This window comes from Bubalus kerabau, chromosome 20, assembly GCF_029407905.1.
Source record: "Bubalus kerabau isolate K-KA32 ecotype Philippines breed swamp buffalo chromosome 20, PCC_UOA_SB_1v2, whole genome shotgun sequence".
Classification (NCBI taxonomy): Eukaryota; Metazoa; Chordata; class Mammalia; order Artiodactyla; family Bovidae; genus Bubalus; species Bubalus kerabau.
In genome coordinates, this window is record NC_073643.1 from 14,182,718 (window position 1) to 14,207,751 (window position 25,034).

The window sequence follows — 25,034 nt, forward strand, 5'->3', positions numbered from 1 at the left end:
TGAGGCTTGGCTGGAAAAAAAAGAAACAGGCTGCCTCATGAAGAAGGTTCTATGCGTTTGGGGTGGAGGCCAGAGGAGGGGGTGGAAGTCCCGGCCATGATCCAGATAACAGATGAGGAGAGCCTGAACTAAGGGAGCTAGCACCGCGTCCCATCTGAGCCGAGAAGCATTGGGTGATGAATAAATGAGTGAGTGCACGGGTGGCAGACAGAATGAGTGAGAAGGAGAAGAGACGGATCCAGGAATAGGAAAGATGCACAGGGCTGAGCTAAGGTTTTGGTTACTTTTGCAGGGAGCTCTGTGAACATCTGCCTGGCCCCCACACCAGTCTGCTTCTGGGTGATGCTTTCATGAACATTCAGGAGGTGAGTGAAGGTCTCGTGACCACACTAAGTGGCTGCACCCCGCACCCACCCTGCCCAATCTTGCTTCTCCAGTAAGGGAGAAGAGAGAGATGGCAGACCCTTTCCCCACCAGCCAGAGAAGGCCCTGGAGGTCTATGATGAGGCCTACAGAAAGAACCCACACGACACATCCCTGATCAGCCGGATCGGGCAGGCTTATGTCAAGACCCACCAGTACACCAAGGTCGGGCCATGCTGGGGTAGGCAGGGGCGGGGAGGGCCAGCCCAGCAGGGAAGATGGAGGAGGGTGCTTGGGTGGGAGGCTGGATGCGAGGAGAGACCCCCCTGAACAGGTTGCCAAGGAGAGGGCTCAGCAACTCCCCACCACCCGCTAACACCTGCTAAGGCTGAGGCTCGAGCCCTGTGCCAGGCGGGAGGCCATTGCATCTGAGGCTTCTGTGTTCTGGAGGGGTACACAGGCATGGTGACTGCAGGGTTGGGGGTCGGGGCACAGTGTGAGGTGCCCAAGTACAAAACCCGACCTGATGCCCGTATTTCCTGTGTGCACGAAGGCAATTAATTATTATGAGGCTGCCCAGAAGATTAGCGGACAGGACTTTGTGTGCTGCGATCTGGCCGAACTTCTCCTGAAGTTAAAGAAGTTCAACAAAGCAGAAAAAGTTTTGAAGCAGGCACTGGATCATGACTTTGGTGAGCGCACCCTAACTGTCTTCCCTAGCCTGCCTTCGAGCAGATACACCCCCTCTTCTCCTGCAGGATGGGGCAGGGGACAGGCACTGGCTGGGGCTCCGAACCCAGCCCCCATCCTCCCCCAACAGCCCCCTCCCCAGGGGCCAGGAAACACTACTTTGAGTTTCCATTTTGCAGTCAAAGACATCCCATCCATGATGAATGATGTCAAGTGCTTACTTTTGCTGGCCAAGGTTTACAAGAGTCATAAAAAAGAAGATGTGACGGAAACTTTGAACAAGGTAATTGACAAGTAGACCTAAGCTGTCTATCTGCCATTTCCTGATGGAAGCTGGAGATAGGACTGCAGGTCTGGAAGGCTCCAGGCCTGGCCCTCTAGAGAGGATCCAGGTTACACCTCTGACATCCACCTTCCACTTATCCCCCCACCCTCGCTGTCTTATTGATTGTGCACGGAAGTGCTCGAAACCCGCCTGGGCTGGACTGGAGAAGGCAGGGAGGAAGACAGTGCCTTTGTCCTCAAGGATGCTTGTGCTGTTATTAATAGACAATGCCAGCAGCTCTCACGCACTGAATGCTCTGTGCCGAGTTCTGTACTAGGCTTTTTGACTTATTTAATTCTCACAGTAGCCCTTTGAGCTAAGCACTGTGGCATTCCTGTTTAACAGATAAGGCTCAAAGAGGTGAAGAAATGTACCCAAAGTCACACTGCTAGTAAGTGGTGGAGCTGAGATTTGAACCAGCTTTGGCCTGTCCCAACCCGGAGTCTCCTGCTGGGAGTGCTGTGTGCTTGCTAAGTTGCTTCATTCGTGTCCGCCTCTTTGCGACCCTCTGGACCATAGCCCACCAGGCTCCTCTGTCCATGGGATTTTCTAGGCAATGAGAGTGGAGTGGGTTGCATGCCCTCCTCCAGGGGATCTTCCCAACATAGGGGTTGAACCTGCCTCTCTTGCATCTCCTGCACTGGCAGGCAGGTTCTTTACCACGAGCGCCACTCAGAAGCCCCTGCTAGGAGACTCCTGGCCATTTTTTCCCTTCCTCTTCACTCTGTACCCAAAGGTGGGGCCTGGCACTTGCCCCTGGGGCGTGTGCCTGTGGTTGTAGATCGTCTCTGACTGCTTGACGTGACTTATCCTCGGGGTTTCCCACTGGATTTCCATTCCTCAATCTGGCCTTCGGGGAACCCAGGGCTGATCTGTAACCACTACCCAAAACTTAACCCTGGCCTCATTGTTTCCTCTTGCCCCAGTGCTCTCTGGCTACTCACTTAATCACTGTTATGTCGCGGCTATTTGTGGGGGCTGCCTCAAATTCCCAGCAGGACACTATTCAAAACAAATGCACCCAACAAAACACAGCCTGTGCTGAACACCTACTGTGTGCCTGTTCTAGCCTATCGGACAGCTGAGGTAGATTAGACACAGTGAGTGCCAGGTGTGATGGAAACAGGTAAATGAGCCGAGTACAATGGAGTGTTTTGTTGCTTGAGAGCCTTTGCTCCTGCTCCTGCCCCCACGGCAGTGCCAATTTGCCTCCTGGGTACTCAGCCAGCAGCCTTGCCTGTCCAGAGCGACCCAGATTTGCTCAAGGGGACCTGAGATGCCCTTGCTTAGACAGCTAGCTCTGAGTTGAGAGCTTGGAGGCTTGCTGTGAATTGGCCTGAGACCTGGCACATCGGGCTCTGGGTTGCTCACGCAGAGTTTCCTGGTTTCCCTAGGCCATGGACCTCCAGTCTCGGATCCTGAAGCGTGTTCCCCTGGAGCGACCAGAAATGATCCCCTCCCAGAAGCAACTGGCAGCCTCCATCTGCATCCAGTTTGGGGAATACTACCTGGCAGAGAAGGAGTATGCCAAGGCAGTGCAGTCTTATAAAGATGCCCTCTCCTACACGCCTATTAACAATAAGGTGGGGTCCTTGGAGTGAGATCCTTGTCCTTGCCTTGGGACACAAAGCCTTGCAGAGCTCCCTGACTATGGACGGAAGCTGTTTCCTTCTCTGTGGTTCCCTTCAAGGGGCACAGACCCCTGGTGTAGGCAGGCCTGCAGATCCCAGGGACCTCACCCACTGCAGCCCTTGGTGGCAAGTGTAGCATTTTCAGGTCCCCTTTGCAGGTGGGGAGAGGACACTGTGGCTGCTAGGGGCTTTTCTGGGCATAAAGCCCAGGCTAAGCTTCCAAGGAGGTTTAGGGTCATGTGAGAGGCATGGCTCCAGGTGGGAAATGGTGGCTGGAGTTCACTCGAGAGGAGATGAAGAGCTTAGTGACAGACCCATTCATGTATTTAATGTGTTCCCATTTAACAGATTCCCAATATGTGCAAGCCAGGTACTGGGCCAGGGCTTGGAGACGCAGTGGGGCAAGACAAGGTCCCTGCCCCGGGCACTGGGTACAGACAAGTACATAGGCAGTTCTAATAGCATGTGATACCCACAGGGGGGTCAGGACACTTGCGAACTCAGATGAGGGGTACCTGTCCCGGAGCCTGGGGCGCAGAGGGCTTCCCAGAGGAGATGAGGTCAGAGCCGAAGCCGAAGGATCAATATGCGCTCAGTGGGCCCTGTCTCTCAGCGGTCAGTTAGAAAAAGTCATGACGATATAGTACTGGGTGGGAGAGGGGGAGAGCCAGAGACATCATCCCAGGGGGTCAGAGACATGCTTTCATGCTTTGAAGGCAGAGCTGACAGAACGTGGGCGTGCGAGGACAAGGCCTGGGTGCCCAAGCTTTCCCGTGACGCGCATTGGTTGCTCACTGTCTCGGGGCCTGTCCAGGTGGTGCTGGAGCTGGCGAGGCTCTACCTGCTGCAGGGACACCTGGACCTGTGTGAGCAGCACTGTGCCGACCTCCTGCAGACTGAGAAGAACCACGAGGCAGCCTCCGTGGTGAGAGGCTGCGGGCCCGTGGCCCCACGACCACAGGGCGGGCTGCTGGGCCGTGGGGCAGCAGCGGACTCAGCACTGGATCCGTCACCCCGGACGGGAGGGGTGGGCTGGCAGCAGGGGGCAGCAGCGACCTCCCTCCTGGGCCACATCCAAGGGGAGAGGGTGAGGCTGATTCACTCCAGGGGAAACCACACCCGCTGGTAAAGGCCAGGCGAGGACAGGTTCCTGGGGCTTCGGGAAGTGTGAGGAAACAGCCCTCCCCAGTCCTACCCCTCTCTGCCCTGTCACCCAGACCACCTCCAGGGCTGTCTCCAGTAGAGGTGGGTAGCCCCCATTCCACCCTGCTGCCCACATCTGGCAGTTCTCAGACATGGGTGAAGGGGCTGGCTCCACGGTGTCCACCCTCGGCTTTTCCTGCCTCCTTCCATCCTCACCCCCACTGCTCTCCCCAGGCTGTCCCACCCTCTGTGGGACCTTCTCCCAGTGCCCAGAGATGCTCTCTAGGAAGTTCTCTCCTACCTTCCCTCCTTCCCTGTCCCCCCTTCCCACCACAGCCTCCCCGTCGCGCCCATGCAAGCTGCTATCCCAGCATCATGTGAATTCGATAGGTGATGGCTGACCTGATGTTTAGAAGACAGAAATACGAGGCTGCCATCAACCTCTACCACCAAGTCCTGGAGAAAGCACCAGGTAACTAACTGGCTGCATCATGCCTGCCCACCATGACTGCCGCTGGCAGTTCCCACCCAGCAAGGTCTGCTCTCACCCAGAAGGGTGGGCCCTCTCCCCTCCTTCCTGACCGGGCAGAGGAAGCCCCTTCCTCTCTGATTGTTCCCAGAGAGGCAGGAAACTGATAAAGTCCCAGTGGAACGTGCTGGCCCTTTCCCAGTCCAAGGGGCCAGTTCCTGGTCTCAGGCAGGGCAGTGCTTGGTCCTGCCTGTCTGTCCCCAAAACCCAGACACTGTGGCTCAACCTAAGTTCGCCTTGGGAGGTCACAGCCTCCTGGAGGTGGCTAGAAATTCTCCCCTGACATGTAGCTCTCTTCCCACTCACTGTAGCATAAAACCGCCCTGTCTTGCTGGGGAAGGGGCCAGACATGAATAAGAGGCTTAGGCTTGAGCTCCAGCCAGGCCCATGTCAGGCCCAGCAGATCACAGCTATTAGGAATGCAGGTCTTGGAGCCAGACCTTCTAGGTCTGAATTCTGGTCTTCCACTTACCTGATGTGTAACCTTTGGCAGATTACTCAAATTCTTTGTGCCTCAGTCTTCTCATCTATGAAATGGGAGCAGTAAGAGTGACTACTTCATGGTGTCTCAGTGGAGCCGCTGGGATGCCCACGTTCAGCCCAGTCCACTGGTGTCTCCTGGTCCTCTCTGCTTCCCCCTACCTGATTCAGCTACTGGTTATCACAGCCTGGAGGTTTCTGCTCTCTTATTTTAGACAATTTTCCTGTATTGAACAAACTAATCGATCTGCTACGAAGAAGTGGCAAACTTGAGGCCGCCCCTGCCGTCTTTGAATTGGCCGAGAAGATGTCCAGCCGGGTGCCTTTGGAGCCAGGGTTCAACTTCTGCAGAGGCATCTACTGCTGGTGGGTCGGGGGGTGTCTTGGCAGGCGTGTGTAGGTGTGATTAGTCACTCAGTCGTGTCTGACTGTTTGCAACACCATGGACTGTAGCCCACCAGGCTCTTCTGTCCCTGTGATTCTCCAGCAAGAATACTGGAGTGGGTTGCCATTCCCTTCTCCAGGGGATCTTCCTGACCCAGGGATCTAACCCAGGTCTGCTGCACTGTAGGCAGATTTTCTACCATCTGAACCACTAGAGTGTAGGAGGCTCTCCCCAACAGACGTGCTGGGCTTTGCCGGGGAAGCCGAAGCTCAGCTTCCACATCGGGAAGTGGGGAGACCAGAGATCCTGCCCTTGCTTTGCGCAGATTCTCGGAGTGACCCCCGAGTGTTCCTGTTCTCCCCGGGCCTCAGCATCCTTATCTGATTCTCGGGGTTACTCTTCTCCGCTGCAGGCACATAGGACAGCCCAATGAAGCCCTGAAGTTCCTGAACAAAGCGCGCAAGGACAGCGCTTGGGGCCAGAGCGCCACCTACCACATGGTGCAGATCTGTCTGAACCCAGACAACGAGATCGTGGGCGGAGAGGCTTTCGAGAACCTGGTGACCGAGAGCAAGTGAGGGCCCAGCTGGCTGGGGGTGGGGAGGGAAGGCAGGGAGAGCCCTCGGCCTCTGGATTGAGGTCTGGTGAGGGCCTCGTGGGCAGGCCAGGCCAGCGCCCTCCTGCTCAGCCCCAGTGCCCGCAGCTTCAGCAGCAGGAAGGAGTTGGAGCAACATGGCGTGCGCACCGCCGAGAAGCTGCTGCAGGAGTTCTACCCACACTCGGCCGGGGGCCATACCCAGCTGCGGCTGCTGCAGAGCCTGTGCCTGCTGGCGACCAGGGAGAAGGCCAACGTGGAAGTGGCGCTGAGCACCTTCGTTGAGATGGCCCAGGCTGAGGTGTGCTGGCTCCCGGGATGGGCAGGCGGGCGGCATGTCGAGGCGGAGGGCCGGGCGCCAAGATGCCTGCTTCCCGCCTGCACAGAAGGACAGCGTCCCCGCCCTGCTGGCCATGGCGCAGGCCTGCTCCCTGCTGAAGCAGGTCCCCAAGGCACGCACGCAGCTGAAGCGCCTGGCCAAGGCCCCGTGGGCACTGGCTGAGGCCGATGACCTGGAGAGGAGCTGGCTCCTGCTGGCCGATATCTACTGCCAGGGCGGCAAGTTTGACCTGGCCTTGGAGCTGCTGCAGCGCTGCGTGAAATACAACAAGGCGAGGGGTGCACCGCCGTCGGGGCTGTTGCTGGGGGGGTGGTGTGTGTGTGAGAGGCACTGGGGCTCTGCGGGCAGAGATGCAGGGATAGCAATGAGATGAGAAGAGGCAGGACAGGAGGGGTCCCGTGAACCACAGAGCAGGACAGGAAAGCAAGGCAGGAGGAAGTGAACAGGGTCCAGCCACCTGCAACAGGGACACAGATGGGGAGAAGAGATGAGAAGGGCTCAGAAAATGGAAGGGTGGCATGTAAGGAGGGTTTGGTTGGGTCAGCAAGTGGGGGGGGGCTTGGGACGTCAGAGCGGGAGGGCTGTGAGGGCAGGGGTCATTCCAGTATAGGAATAGCTGAGAAGAGGGCACCCAGTTCACCCTCTTGTCAAGGCGGGAGGTACTGTGGAGTCCCTGAGTGGTCTGGGTTACTGCACCCCCTGCCCAGCCCTTGCCCCTGCCGGGTCCCGCGCTGCTCTGACCGGCTTTCCCTGCAGTCCTGCTGTAAGGCCTACGAGTACATGGGCTTCATCATGGAAAGGGAGCGGTCATACAAGGACGCGGCCTCCAACTACGAGCTGGCCTGGCAGTACAGCCGTCACACCAGCCCCGCCATCGGTACAGTCGTCGGGCAGGCACGCGTGCGTGGAGGAGGGGCCGGGGCCGGGGCCCGCCCTCCCGACCCCACATCACAGGGCCTGCGATCTGTTTGTGGTGGGGAACCAGAGGGGTTCTCGGGTTATCAGAGTGCCACCCATTGTCTTTATCCTCCCTACACCTGGACAGGCTTCAGGCTCGCTTTCAACTACTTGAAAGACAAGAGATTCGTGGAAGCCATTGAAGTCTGCCATGATGTAAGCTCCTGACAGTGGTGGGATGGGGCGGGGGGTGGGGGGTTGGTGCAGTGGCAGGGGGCCCTGTCTGGTGTCTCATACCCTTTCTTTCTCTGCCCCAGGTCCTCAGGGAGCACCCCAACTACCCTAAAATCAGAGAAGAAATTCTGGCAAAGGCCCAAGGGTCTCTGAGGCCCTAGCTGTGGTCAGTGGGAACCAGGGAGGGTGGAAACTCGCAACCTACAGAAGTTTCATGGAGGGGGGGTGGGGAAGTGGGTCAGTGGAGAAGAGAGTCAGAAAATAACCTATTCTTCCCCATTTCTCTGTGTGTGTGGTTGATTTGAATCAAGCCTAATCTGGTCTAAAGGACATCCCAAAGCTTTAGGTTTTTAAGGTGCAAGGAGCAATTTGACTCTGAGGAAGAAAGATGTCAACCAGCTTAGCTTCCCCTGGGTTCACTGGGCAACTTCTAGTGGACCCCACTTTTATCCCACACTCTCAGGGGCCAAAAGGGAACAAAGAGGTGGTTCAAAAAATACCCTACAGCTCCTTTAATATTTTTCGGTCAGCCCATACCAGCCTCCCCTCTCCTCTGTGGTCCCCAGAGTCCTGAATTACAGAAGCAGCGGCTCCTCCCCACCAAGCCGCCCACCGGCAGGGGGCCCACCACCGGCAGGGGGCCCACACAGGCCCCTCTGCCCATACATTCTGCCTCCTGCTCCTCAAGGCTTCAGCAGGCCTCTGCTGGTTCTTACCAGTTTGGGAGTTTGGGACAGACCTCGTCACTCTTGCTTCGGGCAGGAAAAAGACATCCCAAGAAAAACTAGCTCTGCGCTTCAGCTTCAGTAAAAGACAGTGCCCAACTAATTCATCTTCCAGGAACCCTTTAACACCCAAGGGCACAAAAGCAGGGGTCTCTTTGTAGATGAATGATGTTAACTGTAACTGACAAGAGGGTGACAGAGGTCACCTTTGCTGTGCTCCCAGTACCTCTCTTCCTGTTTTTCAGGATGGCGGTAATGGGCCAGGCTCACCGCAGGGGAAGGAGCTCTGAACTGGGAGTCAGGAGGCCTAGAATCTCCCTGTGTGACCTTTCCCTCTGGGTATGTGTCCCCATCTGTGGCAGGAAATTAGACTAGATCTCTCTGTTCTCAAATTACAGTACAAATCCCTGCCAACGATATACAGCAAACATCTGAAAATTTCATAACTATGTGTTTAAATATCATCCTTATATAATAGAGAAAAATAGCACACAAACTCATGAATTTGTGAGTGCTGTTACATAGAATACTTCTCACTTTTAAGCATATTGATATAATCGATAAAAAGTAAAATAATTCATAGGCTTCCCTGGTGTCTCAGTGGTAAAGAATCCGCCTGCCAATGCAGGAGACACAGGTTCAATCCCTGGGTCGGGAAGATCCCCTGGAGGAGGAAATGGCAACCCACTGCAGTATTCTTGCCTGGGAAATCCCAGGGACAGTGAAGTCTGATAGGATACAGTCCATAGGGTTGCAAAGAGTTGGACCTGACTGAGTGACTAAACAACAAAATATACTTAGTATGAGTAGAACTCAGATAGGGCAGAGTTTTCAAGTTGTCCAGTGACTAAGGTTTGGGAACAGTGAACAGGTTAGGGTCCCTTCTAGAACAGCCTAAGGCATCCCTCATGACTTCGAGCCTTGTTTTTATAACAGACTGATGATCACGTGCGTGGCCTTTTGGTATGAGTCAATGATCTGGAACATCTTCCCCAGGTTACCACCATCATTCCTATGGGAAGCCAGCTGCCTTTATTATGATCTGTTTTACAAGCTAGTTTCTAGGGGTGGATTATGTTGAGAGGTACCCCTGTGGCCCCAGCTGGGGAATGGGTGGCTTAGTCCAACCATGGGCTGTGGCCATGGGATAGGAACCTACACGGGCTTCGAACCAGAGTATTGGAGCTGTGGGGAGCTGCCACCCAGACCCCCAGGCTGGCCCAAGCACAGCCTTTGGATCATGCACACTGGAGCAATCACAAGCGTGTCGGGCTTCCAGGCTACACAAGGCAACTTAGTGAACTAGGGTACTCCACCCTGAGATGCCTCAGACCTGGCTGTCCCTGCCTAAGCTGGTTCTGGGGACAGGCGGCCCCACTGCAGGCCAGACTCCAAACCATGAGTTCTCTAATGGCCACTCCACTGATGATAGGACTGCGTGACCATGTCCACATGTCCTGAGGCAAGAGATACATACCTAGAGGGTCACAGAACTGGCAGAAGAAGAGAATAAAACCTACAGAAAGAGAGGCAGACACTTGAAAACAGAATGGGAAGTCACAGATATGCACCAGAGGCCTGCAAGTTCAGGCGCTCCCGTGAGTGCCGGTTTATGTATGAACTGAACAAGCTTGTGAGGTGAGTAACGTTATTATTTAGACAGTTTGGGAGACATCCAGGCACACAGACAGGAAGTAATTTGCATAAGTCACCTCACTAGTTAGTATAACAGCAGGGTTTCAAACCCTGGCATTCAGGGCCCATACTCTTAACCTGTAAACCATAGAGAGGAAATAGGGGGAGCCCAACACAGGCCAGAGGCAGAGGATGAGAGCAAGAAAAAGGAAACCAAGTCAGGCCTCTTTGGTGCCCCCTCCTAGCGCTTATATGTTGTTGTTCAGTCGCTAAGTCGTGTCCACCTCTCTGTGGCCCCATGGACTGCAGCACGCCAGGCTCCTCTGTCCAGCACTTGTGTACATCATCATCATTCCCAGAGCTGAGGTCAGCCTTGCTCCTCCAGCCCCCAGACTGGGGCTCCTTGGGGCAGGGAGCAGCCTGCTCGTCTGGCCTCTGGCCCGGGCTTCCAGGGGCAGGTCAGACAGGTCTGGCTGGTGCAGATGAACGTTTTGCAGCTTCCGGTGCTCAAGCCCTGGAGACCTCTGCCACTCAGTCCCACACAGGGCCTGCGCCGGCCACATCCCACTGCCCGCCCTCAACTCGAGGGGATGACTTCACCCTCAGGGCCTGGGTGCAGCCTGGTGTGGGTGAGTGTCTGTCCCAAGCAGACAGCCCGGTCCCAAAAGACTGCTCTGCTGCTGCTCCCCACCACCACCCAGGTGACCCCTCAGACGGCTTCATCTGCCTGGCCAGCCTCTTCTAGCTGACTTTCCGTCTCTGAGTTGACTGGCTGGCCTGGAAAGAGGGCCTGTGTCCCCCATGTCTATCCCCGATGCAGCCTCCATGTCCATACTGCCCTGCAGGGCCTGTCTCCCCTTCCCTCTCCCACCTCACCACCTCCTGTGTACCTGTGCTCCAAGCTCCACAAATGCAGACCACGCTGTTAAAAATAGAGCCTCTTTATTGGTACCTATAAGCTCAGGTACAAGGTGTTCCCACAAGCTCGCAGGCTGGCAAGGCCTGCTGGGCAGGAGGGCAGGCCCAGAGCCTGGGCTTCTTGGCACAGACACAGAGGAAAAATGAATAAATTATAGTTCTAATACTCAGAGACAATACAGAAATTATGATACAAAATCCAACATCAGCAAACAAAGGGCAGGAAAGCCATAAGGAGCCCCTCTCGCCCCTGGCCAACTGGCCTTAGGGTGCGGGCAGGTGGACCAGGCTGGGGTGCAGTGCCCGGAAAGCCCTGAGTGGTCCAGGGCCTACTGTGGGCCCTGAGGCAGCCCCTTAACCCTCTCTGGGCCTCCTGCTTCCCCCTCCTACATTTACGGCCTTGGAATAAAAGCTGCGGCCTTTGCGGGGGTAGAGGGAGAGATGGGCAGAGGACAGGAAGGAGAGGGGATGTGTGGAGCAGAAGAGGGTTTTGGTCACGGTTGGTCAACCCGGCCCAGCCCAGCCCAGCCCCTGCCCCTACTTGCTCAGCCATCCAGAGCAGGGCTGCTGCACGTTAGACAGAGGGTGCAAACCCATGCCTGGTCTACACCAAAGCCCCAGCAAGGGCAGGGTTGCAGGACTATCAGGAAAAGGGACTTTGTGGGTGGTGGAGAGGGTCCTGTGCCCCACCCCCGACACCAGCATTGCTCGCCAGCCACCTAGTCTCCAAATAAATTATGGGAAATAAATTATAGTCTTCACAGTCCAGAGGATCCAGTCACCCATGAGTCTAGGGCTCAGGGTGGCAGAAGAAACCATAAGAGGTGGCTGATTTCAGCCTCATGTGGCTGTCTTCGGGCTTAGGAACATCATACAAGATGGACAAGGAGTCTGCAAAGCTCCAGGGAAGCCACATTTCTTCTCACTCCTGGCATGTGCCATGGATGTGGAAGAGAAGGTGTGGGCATAGGGGGGCCGGGCAACTGAAAGGGGAAGCGCCCCCCTCTCCCCATTTCAGCATAGAAAGTTACAAAAATAAATAAATCAATCCAGAGTGTTGCATGAAAATTAGTAGGAGTGCCCACATGGGAGCCAGCCAACGGGGGACCATTACATATAGACCTTGGGGAGCCCCCCAAATTACAACAAAGCAGCAACAGGGTTCTTGGGGCCAGGAAAAGGCACCCTAACCCTCACACAGGCACAGGTTCCACCAGCGACGCCGGGGTGGTGTCCTCAAACAACTGGCCATCCACAAAGGGAGCCAGGGCCTCGGCAGCGGGCTCAGTCAAGCCCATGATGGACTCCAGGAAGCAAGTGCTGGTATCCACAGGGGGAGAGAAGGCAGGCAAGGTGAAGTGGGGCACCTCGAGGTGGTCCAGGCTATCAGACACCTTCCGGGAGGTGTAGTGGGGTCCCAGACTATAGTCTGGCAGGGCCTGGAGCAGCTCGAAGGAGTCGCAGGAGGACAAGCTGAGGTCCACTGAGCTGCTCTGGCCGGCATCCGTGCTGGCTGGCACCAAGGGGCCAGGGAGGCTGCCCTCACCCAAGCCTTCAAGGCCGCTATTGAGGAAGCAGCTGGCATCCAGGTTGGCATTTTCATCCAGGATGCCTGACGTGAGGCTGGAACTGGAATAGCTGTGGGTCCAGCTGGCCAGGCCAGTGAGGTCACCAGTACCAAAGATGTCAGCTGGGTGGAAGCAGTTGAGATTGTCCAGGCCGCCCACACCCCCATCCTCCTCCTCTTCCTCGTGTCCACCTAGTTCAGAGTCACTGAAGCTCAGGATACGAGCCAGGCCATCATCATCCACGCCAGGCTGGAAGCCAGGGCCAGGCAGGGCCAGGCGGGCAGGGCCATCCAGGGCCTCGCTGGTGCCTGAGGCTGTGGACGAATCGGTCATGTCGCTGCTGCAGCTGTTGTCTCCCAGTTCGCTGCTCACAGGGGGCTTGGCTAGGGGGAACGCAGAGGACAAGACCTGCTCGCTGGGGCTGGGAGTGCCATCCTGGGCTGGGGCCTCCAGCTCCCCGAGGCTCTCGGCCCCCTGCTCCAGCTGCAGGCGGGTGAGCGTGTGAATGAAATGGGTCTGAACTCGAGCCTGATTAAATTCCACACGGCCCTTCGGATTCTCACAGCCCTCCCTGCAGCAACCACAGGGGAACGCTGTATGATCCATCTGTAAAGCAAACAGAGGTGCCAGTGAAGATCCGGTGGAGCCCGGAGAAGTCCCCGACCCAGGCTTGCCTTCCCAGCCCCGCCGAGCCCCAGTACCTGGCACTTGATGCCCGCCAGGCTGCAGCTGCAGGTCTCGGGATCACAGACTCTGTCGCAGCGACAGCCGCAGTCCTCCCGGGACTGGCGCAGGGCCTGCAGCTCTCGCTTCTCCTCGCGGTCGATCCTCCGCACACCAGAGGCCCGCAGCAGAGCCCGTCGCTTCCGGGCCGGGAAGGGCTGGAGGAAGGTCATTTCCTCCAACCGGCCGCCTGCCACGGCCAGTGCCAAGTCCTCTTCCACAGAGGCGTCATCGATGGCATCCACGGTGAGGGGCAGGCCGGCCTCCGTCTTGGGCACCCCAGTCTCCGAAAGCTGTGTCCAGGGAATGAGGAGGGATGTCAGAGGCTGACATGACCCCAGAGCTTCGGTCACTTAATAAATGCCCCCGAGTGTTTATTCTGGGCTGGGCATTGTGGATGCCGTAGTGAATGGGACAGCCAAGGACACGCCCTCAGGGCATTCAGAAAGACGTTTCCTATTTGCCTCATTCCCCACTTCATGGACAAACCCCTTCCCCGAGACAGACAGATACACTGATGCCCCTATGTCCCATCTACTCCCCCTCCCCAGTAAGGTCAGGCAGATTGAGGTACCATGCCCACTGGCCCTGCAATAGGAGCCCTTTTATACCCATCTGCCTACAGGAAATCTGCAACAGACTCTCATCAAATCAGTCAGCCCCATGGGCCTCCCAAATACAGAAGAAGCAATATGGCAACCACCATGACCCTTATCCCCCCCAAGGCTAGGACTTTAGAGCAGCCCGAGGGCGAAGGCCATGGAGAGGGTCTCCCCACCTTCCATCTCAGCGCCTCCAGCTTCTCCTCCTTCAAGCGTAGGCGCAGCTTCTCTTGCCGTGCCCGGGCTTGCTCCTCGGTAAACTCAGCCAGGGAGAAGCGGCGGCAGGCACTGTGGCGGGAGGCCATACCCAGGGTGCAGCCGCCACGGCTGGGCACGCTGGTGAAGCCCTGGCATCGCGGGAAGTAGAAGACGGTGATGCCATCAAAAGCCACTCGGCCTCGGCGCTTCCGGGGAGCCCGCTTCAGAATGGACAGGGCTAGAAGACAGACAGGGAAGGGGCAGACGTTAGTTCTCCGTGAAGCAGGGCCTAACCCCCGGGAAGTGATGCTGAACCATCTCTGCTCACAACCCTCCCACCCCACCCAGAAGAGAAACGGATCTGAGTTTCGGAGCCAGCCTGGCTGACACTGGTGCTGGTGAGAGCCCAACATCAGCCTGTGTCGACGCTGGCTCGTTGTTACTTAGTAGTCCAAATGAGAGCGTGTGTTAAGATTAAACGTCTTTCCCGTCTTTAGAAGCCATTTACAGGTCCCCTTCGTTGTTTTCTAAAGTTCTTTTTTGGGGGGTGTGGGGGTTGCTGTGCTGCAAGGCATGCAGGATCTTAGTCCCAGACCAGGGATTGAACGTGTGCCCCTGCAGTGGAAGCTCAGAGTTTTTACCACTGGACCACCACGGAAGTCCCTCTATAGTTCTTAAAGTATTGATTTGTAGGAGCTTTGTATATATATTAGACATTAATCACTGTGAACTTCCCGATGTTCAAGCTGGTTTTAGAAAAGGCAGAGGAACCAGAGATCAAATTGCCAACATCCGCTGGATCATGGAAAAAGCAAGAGAGTTCCAGAAAAACATCTATTTCTGCTTCATTGACTATGCCAAAGCCTTTGACTGTGTGGATCACAATAAACTGTGGAAAATTCTGAAAGAGATGGGAATACCAGATCACCAGACCTGCCTCTTGAGAAATCTGTATGCAGGTCAGGAAGCAACAGTTAGAACTGGACATGGAACAACAGACTAGTTCCAAATAGGAAAAGGAGTACGTCAAGGTTGTATATTGTCACCCTGCTTATTTAACTTATATGCATAGTACATCATGAGAAACGCTGGACTGGAAGAAGCACAAGCTGGAATCAAGATTGCCGGGAGAAATATCAATAACCTCAGATATGCAGATGACACCACCCTTATGGCAGCAAGTGAAGAGGAACTAAAAAGCCTCTTGATGAAAGTGAAAGTGGAGAGTGAAAAAGTTGGCTTAAAGCTCAACATTCAGAAAACGAAGATCATGGCATCCGGTCCCATCACTTCATGGGAAATAGATGGGGAAACACTGTCAGACTTTATTTTTTTGGGCTCCAAAATCACTGCAGATGGTGACTGCAGCCATGAAATTAAAAGACACTTACTCCTTGGAAGGAAAGTTATGACCAAACTAGATAGCATATTCAAAAGCAGAGACATTACTTTGCCAACAAACGTCCGTCTAGTCAAGGCTATGGTTTTTCCTGTGGTCATGTATGGATGTGAGAGTTGGACTGTGAAGAAGGCTGAGCACCGAAGAACTGATGCTTTTGAACTGTGGTGTTGGAGAAGACTCTTGAGAGGCCCTTGGACTGCAAGGAGATCCAACCAGTCCATTCTGAAGGAGATCAGCCCTGGGATTTCTTTGGAAGGAATGATGCTGAAGCTGAAACTCTGGTACTTTGGCCACCTCATGCGAAGAGCTGACTCATTGGAAAAGACTCTGATGTGGGGAGGGATTGGGAGCAAGAGGAGAAGGGGACGACAGAGGATGAGATGGCTGGATGGCATCACTGACTCAGACGTGAGTCTGAATGACTCCAGGAGTTGGTGATGGACAGGGAGGCCTGGCATGCTGCAATTCATGGGGTCGCAAAGAGTTGGACACGACTGAGTGACTGAACTGAACTGAACTGAACTGAACCAGTCTAACCTATCTGTACAAATACTTTAGTTATTTTTGCTTGTGGGGTTTTACAAAATAATTTCTATGGTTTATGAAATCAAAAGTATATTGAACTTTTCCCTTATGACTTCTGCATTTTGCAACAAGCTCAGAAAGGTCTACTACCCTTTATAAGTTATTAAGTATGTCAGTTAGGAAGCTATGTATTGGCATATTCGATACATATATTTATATACTACTGATTTTATTAGTTTGAACCACAAGAAGTTACCATCAAACCTTGGCGATGCTGTATATTTAGACTTAATATATTAATTTTGTACCTAGCTATCTGAGGGAATTACCTCCTAATAGGTTTTCTATATACCTGTTCTTGACTTTATCATGTAGTCGACCACCTGCAAATCATGGCCTTTTGCCTGTTCTAATCTAGTGTATTTAATTCTCATTTTCTTTGCTAACTGAATTGGCTAGCACTTCCTGAATGATGTTAACAAACAGTGGTGACAGACAGTGCCCCAGTTGGTTCCTGGGGCTGTTTCCATTGTTTCCTCGTCAATCCTAATACCAGGTTTTGGGCTGAAACATGTATTTTTTTATCATTTAGGGCAGAATTTACTTATTCTTATCATACTAAGGGTTTTTTCTAGTAGGAATATTGTTGTTGTAGTTGTTGTTCGGTCACTAAGCCGTGTCCAGCTCTTTGCGACTCCATGGACTGCAATACGCCAAGCTTCCCTGTCCTTCTCCTGGAGTTTGCTCAAATTCATGTCCACTGACTCAGTGATGCTATCTAACCTTCTCATCCTCTGCTATCCTCTTCTCCTTTTGCCAGAAGGAATATTACATGTTATCAAACAGCAGCTCTCGTATTTTTCCTCCTCTGACACAGACATTTGGTAAATTTATATGATTAGATTTTACAGTATTAAACCATCCTTGTATTTCTACAGTAAACCCACAGTACTTTAGTTAGTTAATGTACTATTAGATTGTATCTGCTAAAAATTATACTTTTTCATGTGTAATGTACAGCTCTGCATATAGTCCATAAATAGACATATCTGTGGTATTAAGACATCATGATGGGGATCATCAGAGAAAAAACATCTCCATGTGCTCCTTGGTGTTGAGGGGGTGCAATAATGAAAAATAAGGTGGAGAAACACTCTAGGGCCTCTTTGTCAGTTTGAAATCAGAATAATGTAAACTTAAAAAACTAACTGGGGGAAAAAACCTTCTCACTGCATTCAAGCAAAGCCAAACAGCATTTTGCCAGGTGAGGGACCGGCCTGACAGGCCCCGCAGCACAGAAGCATAGGGTGTGGGACTTGGGCAGGGCAGCTGGTAGAGGACAGGGAGCCAGTTGGGAGAAACGAAACTGGAACTGAGGGGCAGAGCTGGGCGGGAAGGCCCTGGGGCCACCAAGGAGCCCTGCCCTGAACGTGATGACTCCAAGCTGGAGAGTCCCAAGGTCAAAGGTGAATGCCGCTGGAGCCGGCATTCCTGAGTGACCTCTGTAGGACAGGAAGTAGATGATCTGGGGAGCAGGCAGGGAAGCTGAAGCCGGGGGGCACACAACCTCCAGAGGCCGGGATGACTTCATCAGGGCCGCCCCCAATTTCATCTTGAGGAAGGAGAGAGGGGTGCGATGGGGTTCCCAGGGCAGAGAGACTCACGAGTGAAACTTCGGGGGCCACAGAAGTCACGGTCAGGCAAGGGCAGCTGATCCCAAGGGCTCTCATCATCCGAGTCCCAGGCCGGGGAGACCGGGGAGCTGGGGGAGCAGGAGGGGGAGCGGTGGCCCGAGGAGGACAAGGAGGAGGACGAGCAGAGCGAGGACGAGTCCTCATCCAGCTGGTCAAACTTCCGCTTCAGCAGCCCGGTCATGGTGGCGAGGGTGCTCTGGGGCCCGGGCACAGCCGGCCTGGAATGAGAACGGAAGAGGTCTAGGTGCAGGCCTGAGGGCAGGAGGTGGGCACCCAGGCCCAGTCATTGCCTCTCCCACCACCCCACCCCCCCAAGGATGCCCAGGACTCCAGGAGGCTGCCTTGCACTGGATGGAGCCCTGAGGTTCAAACCCTCACCCTGGCACTTGCAGACTTGCACCACCGAAGTTTTCCCCTTCACTATCTACTGTAACCCACCTACACACACACACACACACACCAGACCAACAGATGGGCCGACAGACCTCAGCCTGGCCTCGCTCATTCCCCCGCAGGAATCCCGGGGGCTGACTCACTGGCTGGGTGATTCACACGGCTGCATCTGTGTGCCTTTGTGTGTGTGAGGCCGGGTGCATGCCGACAGCCTGCACGGCCCTCGTACAGTGGCTGCTTCCCCCTCCTCCCTCCCAGCACACCCATAGACACGCCGCCCTGCACACACTGGTGACAGGCCCTCACTCAGGGCCAGGCCGACCAGGGCACTCCAGGGAACAGGCTGGCTTGGACACCACCCCTGATTTCCAACACACAACTTTCCCATGATGGAGCTGCTCAGACTTTCCCTTAGAAACCCCCGCCCACAGAAGAAGTCCCCTACCTCCAGGCCTGACTGTGGGACCAGAGCCACCTGGGCTTCGTGGCTCTTTAATATCTCCTGTTTGATCTTCAAAATTCACCTTCATCTTGCCTTCCACTCCAATTTCTAACCCTGTTTGAATTAACTTTCAAAGGAAAGTATGCTCTCCCCTTAAAAAACAAAAACCCTCTTGGAGTGCAACTGACCGGCCACGCTATGGTTCCATGCTCCTCCTGTCTGCAGTCGGGTGACCTGGAGCACCCCAGGACACACCGCTGGCTGTGTCTCCCCTTTAAGGGTCTCAGCCCTCCTCAGTAGAGCAACCAGAGATTCTCACAGCCTGGCTGGCCTCACGTGAGGGAAGGGGACTTGGGGTTCCTCCTCCTAACAGCCTCTTCCACTGTTCGAGAATCCCCAAAGGACTCGGTCCTTAGGGCTGAGCCCAGATACCCAGCGAGCACTCAGGGCTGGGCCCCAGGAGGCCACCAGGAGGAAGGGGAAACGGCGGCGCAGAGGCCCCAGTGCTGGGAGCCCCTCCCCCACTGCAGCACAGGAAACGACAGCGAACAGGAAAAGCCAACCAGAAGGCTGGCAATCTCCCCTGCTCAGGTGTCCTTTCGAAACACCCCTTGGCCTAGCCTCCCACGAAGTCCCTGGATCCCAGACTTAGGCAGTGTGCTGTCAAACCAACTTACTGGGTAAAATTCATCCCAGGGACAGCCTCTCCTCACAGGCACCAGAGCAACAAGAGAAGCTCCGCGACTTGCCAACCCTCCAACAATGCTGAGCCCAGGGGAAGAGGACGCACAGGTGTTTCCGGGGGCTTCTCAGCAGATAGTTTCTCAGGCCTGGCACCCCCCACCTCTCCCAGGGTCAAACCACAAACAAAAACAACCCAGCTCTCAGCTGACCTGAAGACTCTCCCAGGAGATGGGGGAACTCATGGCCCAGAGGTAGATGCGCGCGTGCGCGCACGCGCGCGCACACACACACACACACACACACACACACACACGCTAGTGCACGTGCAGAGCCCAGAGGCACCCAGACACAGAAACACACATGACAAACCACACCCAAGGATCTTGTCCTTACCACAATCCCACTGTGAGATCCCATCTCTTCCCCAACTCCAGATGCTGCCTAAAGGGTGCTGAATGTCTTCCTAGTCCACACCTAAGCCAAAGACTCCCTCAAACCAAATGCTCACTTGGTCTCTGCCTGGCCACCCCTTAGAAACATAAAATTCTGCAGGCCCCATATCGAACCCCTTGTCTCTGTTCCCCACCTCCCCATGCCATCTGTTCCTCTTCCTGTGTTCCCTATCTTAGTAACAGCACTGCCACCCACCCAGTTACTCAAGCCAGAAACCTGCAGTCATCCTCAACTCCTTCCTGTCACCCTCCATCCACATCCAGTCACCCAGTCCTGTAAGTACACATTAGCTCATTCGATTCACACAAGGCCAGGCACCGACATGGCAGGTATCACAGAGGCTGCCCAGCAGAGTGTGAAGAGAACCTCGGCTCCAGAACCATACTGCTCACATTTGAACCCTGGAGTGGCTATCAGTTGGCTGGGTGATGTTAGGCAAGTTCCTTAACTTCTCTGGGTTTTCAATTTGTCTTACAACCGAATAGGGTTGGGACGTTTACGTGAATCAATCCATGTCAGGTTCTTAGAACAGCGGAAAATGCTTGCTGAATGTGTCATTCTACACCGAGGGGGAAAAAAAAACACGAGCTCCTGGATACACACGACACAGATGGTTCTCACTGATAGCATGGTGAGTGACAGAAGCCAGACACAAGATTACATGTGAATGAAGTTGAAGAAAAGGCAAACCCAATCGGTGATGATACAAGAAAGAATCGTGATTACCCAGGGGGTGGAAAAGGGCATGTACTGGAGACAGTCACAAGGGAATTTTCCCAGGGCTGGGAGGGGGTAGTAGTGTCTGGAAGTGTTCTGTGTTGTCTGCGTGGCGGTTCCATGGGTGTCTAAAACATCTCACTGCACACATAAGATTCATCTACTGTGTGCATTTTACACACGTCACCTTCAATTCTGAAAGCCTGTTACCCTTATGTCTCTGTCCCACTGATACTGTCCCCGTCTCCTGCCCTCTCCTTGCAGCCACTCTTTACCCTGGAGCTAGAATGATCTTATTAAACCAAGTGTCTGCCCACCATCTCCATGCAGACAATCATTCCCTAAGGGGCGCCCCCTTAGGATCAAGTCCGCAATTCCAAGAGGCTGAAGTATGCCTAGCCCCCAGACTCATGCAAGACTCTTCCCACCCCCCTCACTTTATACTCCAGCTGAACTTGCAGTTGCCCCAACAGGCATGACCTTCTCACTCCTGGCCTTTGCACAAGTTGGAACCCAGCCTCACTCCCCTTAAGAAGTCATCTCCCAGAGGGCCTCCCTGACACCCTTCCTCCTCCCCACTACATGCCTCTCTGGGCCTCCGTGAACCATGGGATTCCCCCATCACAGCCCTTATGGCTCCTTCCCGTGACCACCTCACTGCTCATTTCCCTCGTGCAGGGCTGAAGGCCTCTCTGCTAGTCGGCACTGTGCCTGTGCCTGGAATAGTCTGGTGCAGAGAAGGCTCCTGAGGACCATCGGAGGTAGGCAGGCTGGCGCTGCAGTACACAGAGGGACAATTGAGGCACATGGGGTTTCTGGGGGCCACTGGTCGGTGTGCCCTCCTCCTGCTTGGGTCACAGTTAGTTGGGGCAGGGATGAGGGCGGACATGCCCATCCCCCAGCCTGCGCCTGAGGGTTTGAGCAAGAATAGCACCCAGGAGGGGGTAGCTCCGAGGGCAGGAAAAGGAAGCTCCTGCTGCCAGCAAGTGCCAACACAGGCATCTCAGGAGGTTCCCCAATAGTAAACAAGTAGAAAGAGCGTTAGGAAAGCCCGTTCAAGCCAGACACCCTGGCTCTGTCTCAGGGATGTCTATAGAATGGGAGCTTAAGGGGAGAGGGTTGTAAACTCCAGGGACGCAGACGGGGACACAGGGGAGCCATAGCCATGATGCACCTCCTAGGGAGGAGCACCTAGGGAAATCTGCAGACCTAGAAATGGGGACTCACGTCCTCCCTGACCCGGGGTGGCGGGGGTGGCGGCGAGGAGGAGCCCCTGGATCTTGTGCTTGGGCGCCCCACCTGAGAATCCAAAGGCTGAGAGAGGCAGAGGCAGATGAGACCAAAAGACTCAGCCAGAGACAAGGAGAGGCCAAGTCAGAAAAGGAATGAAAGATAGTGGAAGAGTCCAAGAAAAGTGTCAGACAGTGAGTCAGAGGGTGGGGGAGGGGCCCTCCACAGCTACCCAGGAATCAAGATCCCTACCAACCGTGGCACTGTTCCCAGGGTGAGCACAGCCCCCTCCGAGGGTCCTGGAGGAAGGAAAAGCAATTCCCAGGAGCTGGCCCAGACAGAAATACCACACCCCCAAGGAGCCCCGGAGACAGACCCTGAATCAAAGAGAACCAGGCTTCTTCCGGGATCTGCCTGGGCCCTGAGAATCAGGCCCTCCCTGCCGTCACCACTCACAGGAGCTGACAGTCCAGGACCGGGGTGGGGGGTGGTGCCTCCCTCCCTCCTCGCCACAATTATCTACACACTCAGGCCACACTGTGTGAACTGAGGGAAGGCCACCTCACCCTGGATACCAAGCAAACAAAGGCTGTTTAAGGGGCGGGAATCCCCAGGCCTCTGAAAAGTCACACCAACTCCTCTTCAACCTCAGCAGTCCCAATGCTCCAGTCCCAAGTCAGAGCTGGTATTGGAAAAGGGGCACCTTCAGCTGCCTCTACCCTGTCAGGAATCTGAAGAATGTGTCTTTTAACCTCAGAGCCCCAGGCCTTGGCCAGCTCTCCCCAATACCTGGGGTCACATGACCCCAGGCCCCCAGGAAGTACTTCCTGGGAGAAGGGGAGGACACCTTTGAGCACCTCACACCCCCATGGGTATTGGCTAGAAGAACAGCCACGGCAGCCCAGAGAGGGCAAGCAGAAGGCCTGGTACATCCCCACCCCTCCCAACCTATCCCCCAGGGGGAGGGGACAGTTCCTCAGCCTTGGCCTCCAGGGCCTGGCACTGGGGAGGCGGCGCCAAATGTTTGCTGGCTACACGAGGCAACTGCTCCTGCAGAAGGGGAATTGCACCTGACAGAGACTGCTTCCTCCACCTAAGCAAGGCCCCCTTCACTGCCATTCATCCAGTCATTCTTTCAACAAATATTTATTGAGTGCCTATGACATGCCAAGCACTGTGTCACGCACTGGGAATACAGGGAGCAAGACACAGACAATACTGCCCCCCTGGAAGCTTTGAGTTTACTAGGGAATAGAAAAATGAGTTATGAACCCTGTTGAGTGCTGGAATGGAGGCCGGGAAGGGGTATAGCTGGCAGTGAAGACAAGTCTCTTGGAGGAAAGGGTAGGATGGAGTAAAAGTTCCAGAGAGAGGGGGGCACAGGAACCCTGAGGGACTTGAGGAGCAAGAGGCAGAGAGATGGAGGGGAAGGGGCTGCCTGGGAGGGGATTCTGGGAGCTAGGGCTGACAGGGCAGACTTTAGCCTAAGGGCACAGGAAGCCACTGAAGGGTTGAAGTAGGGAGTGACAATAGCAGATTTGCATTTTAAAAAGATGGCTCAGCACGGGACAGGAGGGGGTGGGACAGGAGGGGGTGTGACGGGTTGGACGGAGCTGCCAGAGGTGGGTGAGAGATGACAAGCCAAAGGCTTAGGAGAAAGGGGAAGGGAACCTGGTGACTTCTGGAGGTGGGGACCAAAAAAGGCAGTGATGTTGAGGATAAGGGATGAGTTCTGCTCGAGAGGGCTGTGAGACATCTGAGTGGAGGTGTCGGGTGGGCAGGGGAGCCAGAGAAGGACCCTCTGTGTCAGGAGTGTGGGCTGTGTGTGTGACGCGCTGGGGAGCCGGAGTGACTAACTGTGTGACGGCTGCCGTGGTGTGGGCATCTCAACAGTGTCCTGCCATTGGAAGGGCCCCCGGGAAGGGGAAACTGAGGACCGGGAGGAAGCAGGTGCTGGGGAGGGAGACTTGCGTGGGAGAAGCCTACGTGTGCCCGAGGGTGCCCGCGGCTAGCTGCGCCCGTGACTCACAGCGGTGGCCTCTGCGTGTGACGGTGACTGACGAACAGGTGAGCGTACGACACAATCCCTCCTCCTCCCCCTCCCCCCCTGCCGGGGTCCGTGACTCACAGAGCCTCATTCCTCGATCATCCCTCCAACTCCCTCCCTGACGGGCGCCGGGCACTCGCCGCAGCCCTGGCACCCGCCCCCGGGGGGAGCCCGAGGAGGAAGGCGACAAATGTCACCTGCTCCGGCCACGCGAGGAACTTCTGAAAAGTTCTCAGGCAACTGGGTCAAAAGGGAACTCACCCGCGGACGCGCGCCCGCCGCCACCCCGCCACCCGCGCGCAATCCCGGCTCGGCCGCCACCCGCCCGGCGGTCGGGGAGCCGGGACCTCCTGGGGTCCCGGCGACGGGGCGGGGGGAGGGCAGCAGAAAACCTGCGACTGTCGTCTCCCGGGCTTCGGACTCCGGCAGCGGCGCGCCGTCCGGGACCGGGCTGTCCCCGCGCCGGTGCCTTCTCAAAGTGGCGAGGGAGAAACGTCAGGGGCTGGGGGGCAGTGCCCTCCATGCGGGACGCCCCCTCCCCAAAGCCCCGTCCCACCGGCCCGGAGCCCCCGGTACTGACCTGAGGTCCGGACGCTGGGCAAGGGCAACGCCGCGACCCACGTCCCGGTCGGGAACGCCCCCTGCGCCGCGACCCCGCGCTCGCTCGCTCTCTCGCTAGCTCCCTCGGAGGGCAGCACTCGGCCCAGCTGCCCCTCGCTCTGCGCGTCCGGCAGCGGCGGCGGCGGCGGGAGACTGGCTGAGCCCGGCCCCGCCCGCCGCTCCGCCCTCCTCGTCAGTGGAAAACTCCGGGACTCACGGCGCTGACGCACGCCGGGCCTCCCGCCCGCCGCCCCGCCCCGCCCCTCCCCGCCCCGCCTCAGAGGCCCCGCCCCTCCCCGCTCCAGCCAGAGCCGGCGCAGCGGTCGCCGGCCTCCCTGCGGACTCTGACCCTGAGCCGGCGCCGCGGACGCTCTCGGCCCCCAGCCCCCTCCGCTGCCCTCCTCCCGGCCCTCTCCCGCGAAGGTTCCGAGAGTCGCCGACGCTCCCCGCCGGCGGAGCAGGATCGGGAAGGTCCATACCTTTCCCTACGGCCCCCGTTTACAGATCGGTAGACTGAGGGTCAGAACGGCGCGCAGCGTCTGTCAGGCCACCGGGCGGTGGCAGAGCCCAGGGCCCTTACACGCCCTGACCCCAACGTCGCCCGAGGTAGTTGACTGTAATCCCGTCAAAAGTTCCTTCCTCACCCTCCTTCCTACCACCTCCCCCTACCCCCGCTCCCCGCAGATCCGCCTGAAAAGTATAATCTGGAGAAGAACCAGAGGTGGGTGAGGTGGGTGAGCAGGTCATCCTTGGTCCTGACCTTCACCTCTGCTCAGGAGCCAGAGACTGCAGAAGCCCTGAGCTAGGGGTTTCTGGAACCAGCCTACACTATCCCCACCGCTACCAGATCCCTTTCTTGAAAAAAA

The 25,034-nt window shown here is 55.9% G+C and overlaps 2 protein-coding genes across 2 annotated transcripts in view; one reads left to right on the forward strand and one right to left on the reverse strand.

The window, feature by feature from the left end:
• Nucleotides 1-8,163, forward strand: part of TTC21A (tetratricopeptide repeat domain 21A) — a 34,800-nt gene extending 26,637 nt beyond the window's left edge. Inside the window, exons 16-29 of the mRNA XM_055558502.1 lie at nucleotides 293-365; nucleotides 478-588; nucleotides 917-1,055; nucleotides 1,233-1,336; nucleotides 2,773-2,961; nucleotides 3,824-3,934; nucleotides 4,543-4,624; nucleotides 5,377-5,527; nucleotides 5,959-6,120; nucleotides 6,250-6,442; nucleotides 6,528-6,752; nucleotides 7,238-7,358; nucleotides 7,527-7,594; nucleotides 7,696-8,163. Coding sequence (XP_055414477.1) covers nucleotides 293-365; nucleotides 478-588; nucleotides 917-1,055; nucleotides 1,233-1,336; nucleotides 2,773-2,961; nucleotides 3,824-3,934; nucleotides 4,543-4,624; nucleotides 5,377-5,527; nucleotides 5,959-6,120; nucleotides 6,250-6,442; nucleotides 6,528-6,752; nucleotides 7,238-7,358; nucleotides 7,527-7,594; nucleotides 7,696-7,773 — 1,807 coding nt within the window. The 3' untranslated portion in view covers nucleotides 7,774-8,163. The remainder of the gene's footprint in view (nucleotides 1-292; nucleotides 366-477; nucleotides 589-916; nucleotides 1,056-1,232; nucleotides 1,337-2,772; nucleotides 2,962-3,823; nucleotides 3,935-4,542; nucleotides 4,625-5,376; nucleotides 5,528-5,958; nucleotides 6,121-6,249; nucleotides 6,443-6,527; nucleotides 6,753-7,237; nucleotides 7,359-7,526; nucleotides 7,595-7,695) is intronic.
• Nucleotides 8,164-10,897: 2,734 nt separating this feature from the next.
• On the reverse strand, nucleotides 10,898-24,322 carry CSRNP1 (cysteine and serine rich nuclear protein 1). The gene is made up of 5 exons (XM_055558610.1): nucleotides 24,149-24,322; nucleotides 17,573-17,820; nucleotides 13,960-14,219; nucleotides 13,160-13,474; nucleotides 10,898-13,064 (listed from the first exon to the last, which is right to left on the reverse strand). Exons 2-5 carry the CDS (start codon nucleotides 17,781-17,783, stop codon nucleotides 12,084-12,086), a joined length of 1,767 nt encoding a protein of 588 aa, XP_055414585.1. The 5' UTR covers nucleotides 17,784-17,820; nucleotides 24,149-24,322; the 3' UTR covers nucleotides 10,898-12,083.
• Between the last annotated feature and the right edge of the window lie 712 nt (nucleotides 24,323-25,034).

Excerpts from the sequence above, each read along its gene's own strand:
- CSRNP1 (XM_055558610.1), bottom strand. The coding sequence starts at position 17,783 with ATGACCGGGCTGCTGAAGCGGAAGTTTGACCAGCTGGATGAGGACTCG. Across the intron at positions 14,220-17,572 it reads TGGCCCCCGAAGTTTCACTC|CCCTGTCCATTCTGAAGCGG; the intron begins GTGAGTCTCTCT and ends TCTGTCTTCTAG. Across the intron at positions 13,065-13,159 it reads TGGCGGGCATCAAGTGCCAG|ATGGATCATACAGCGTTCCC; the intron begins GTACTGGGGCTC and ends TTTGCTTTACAG.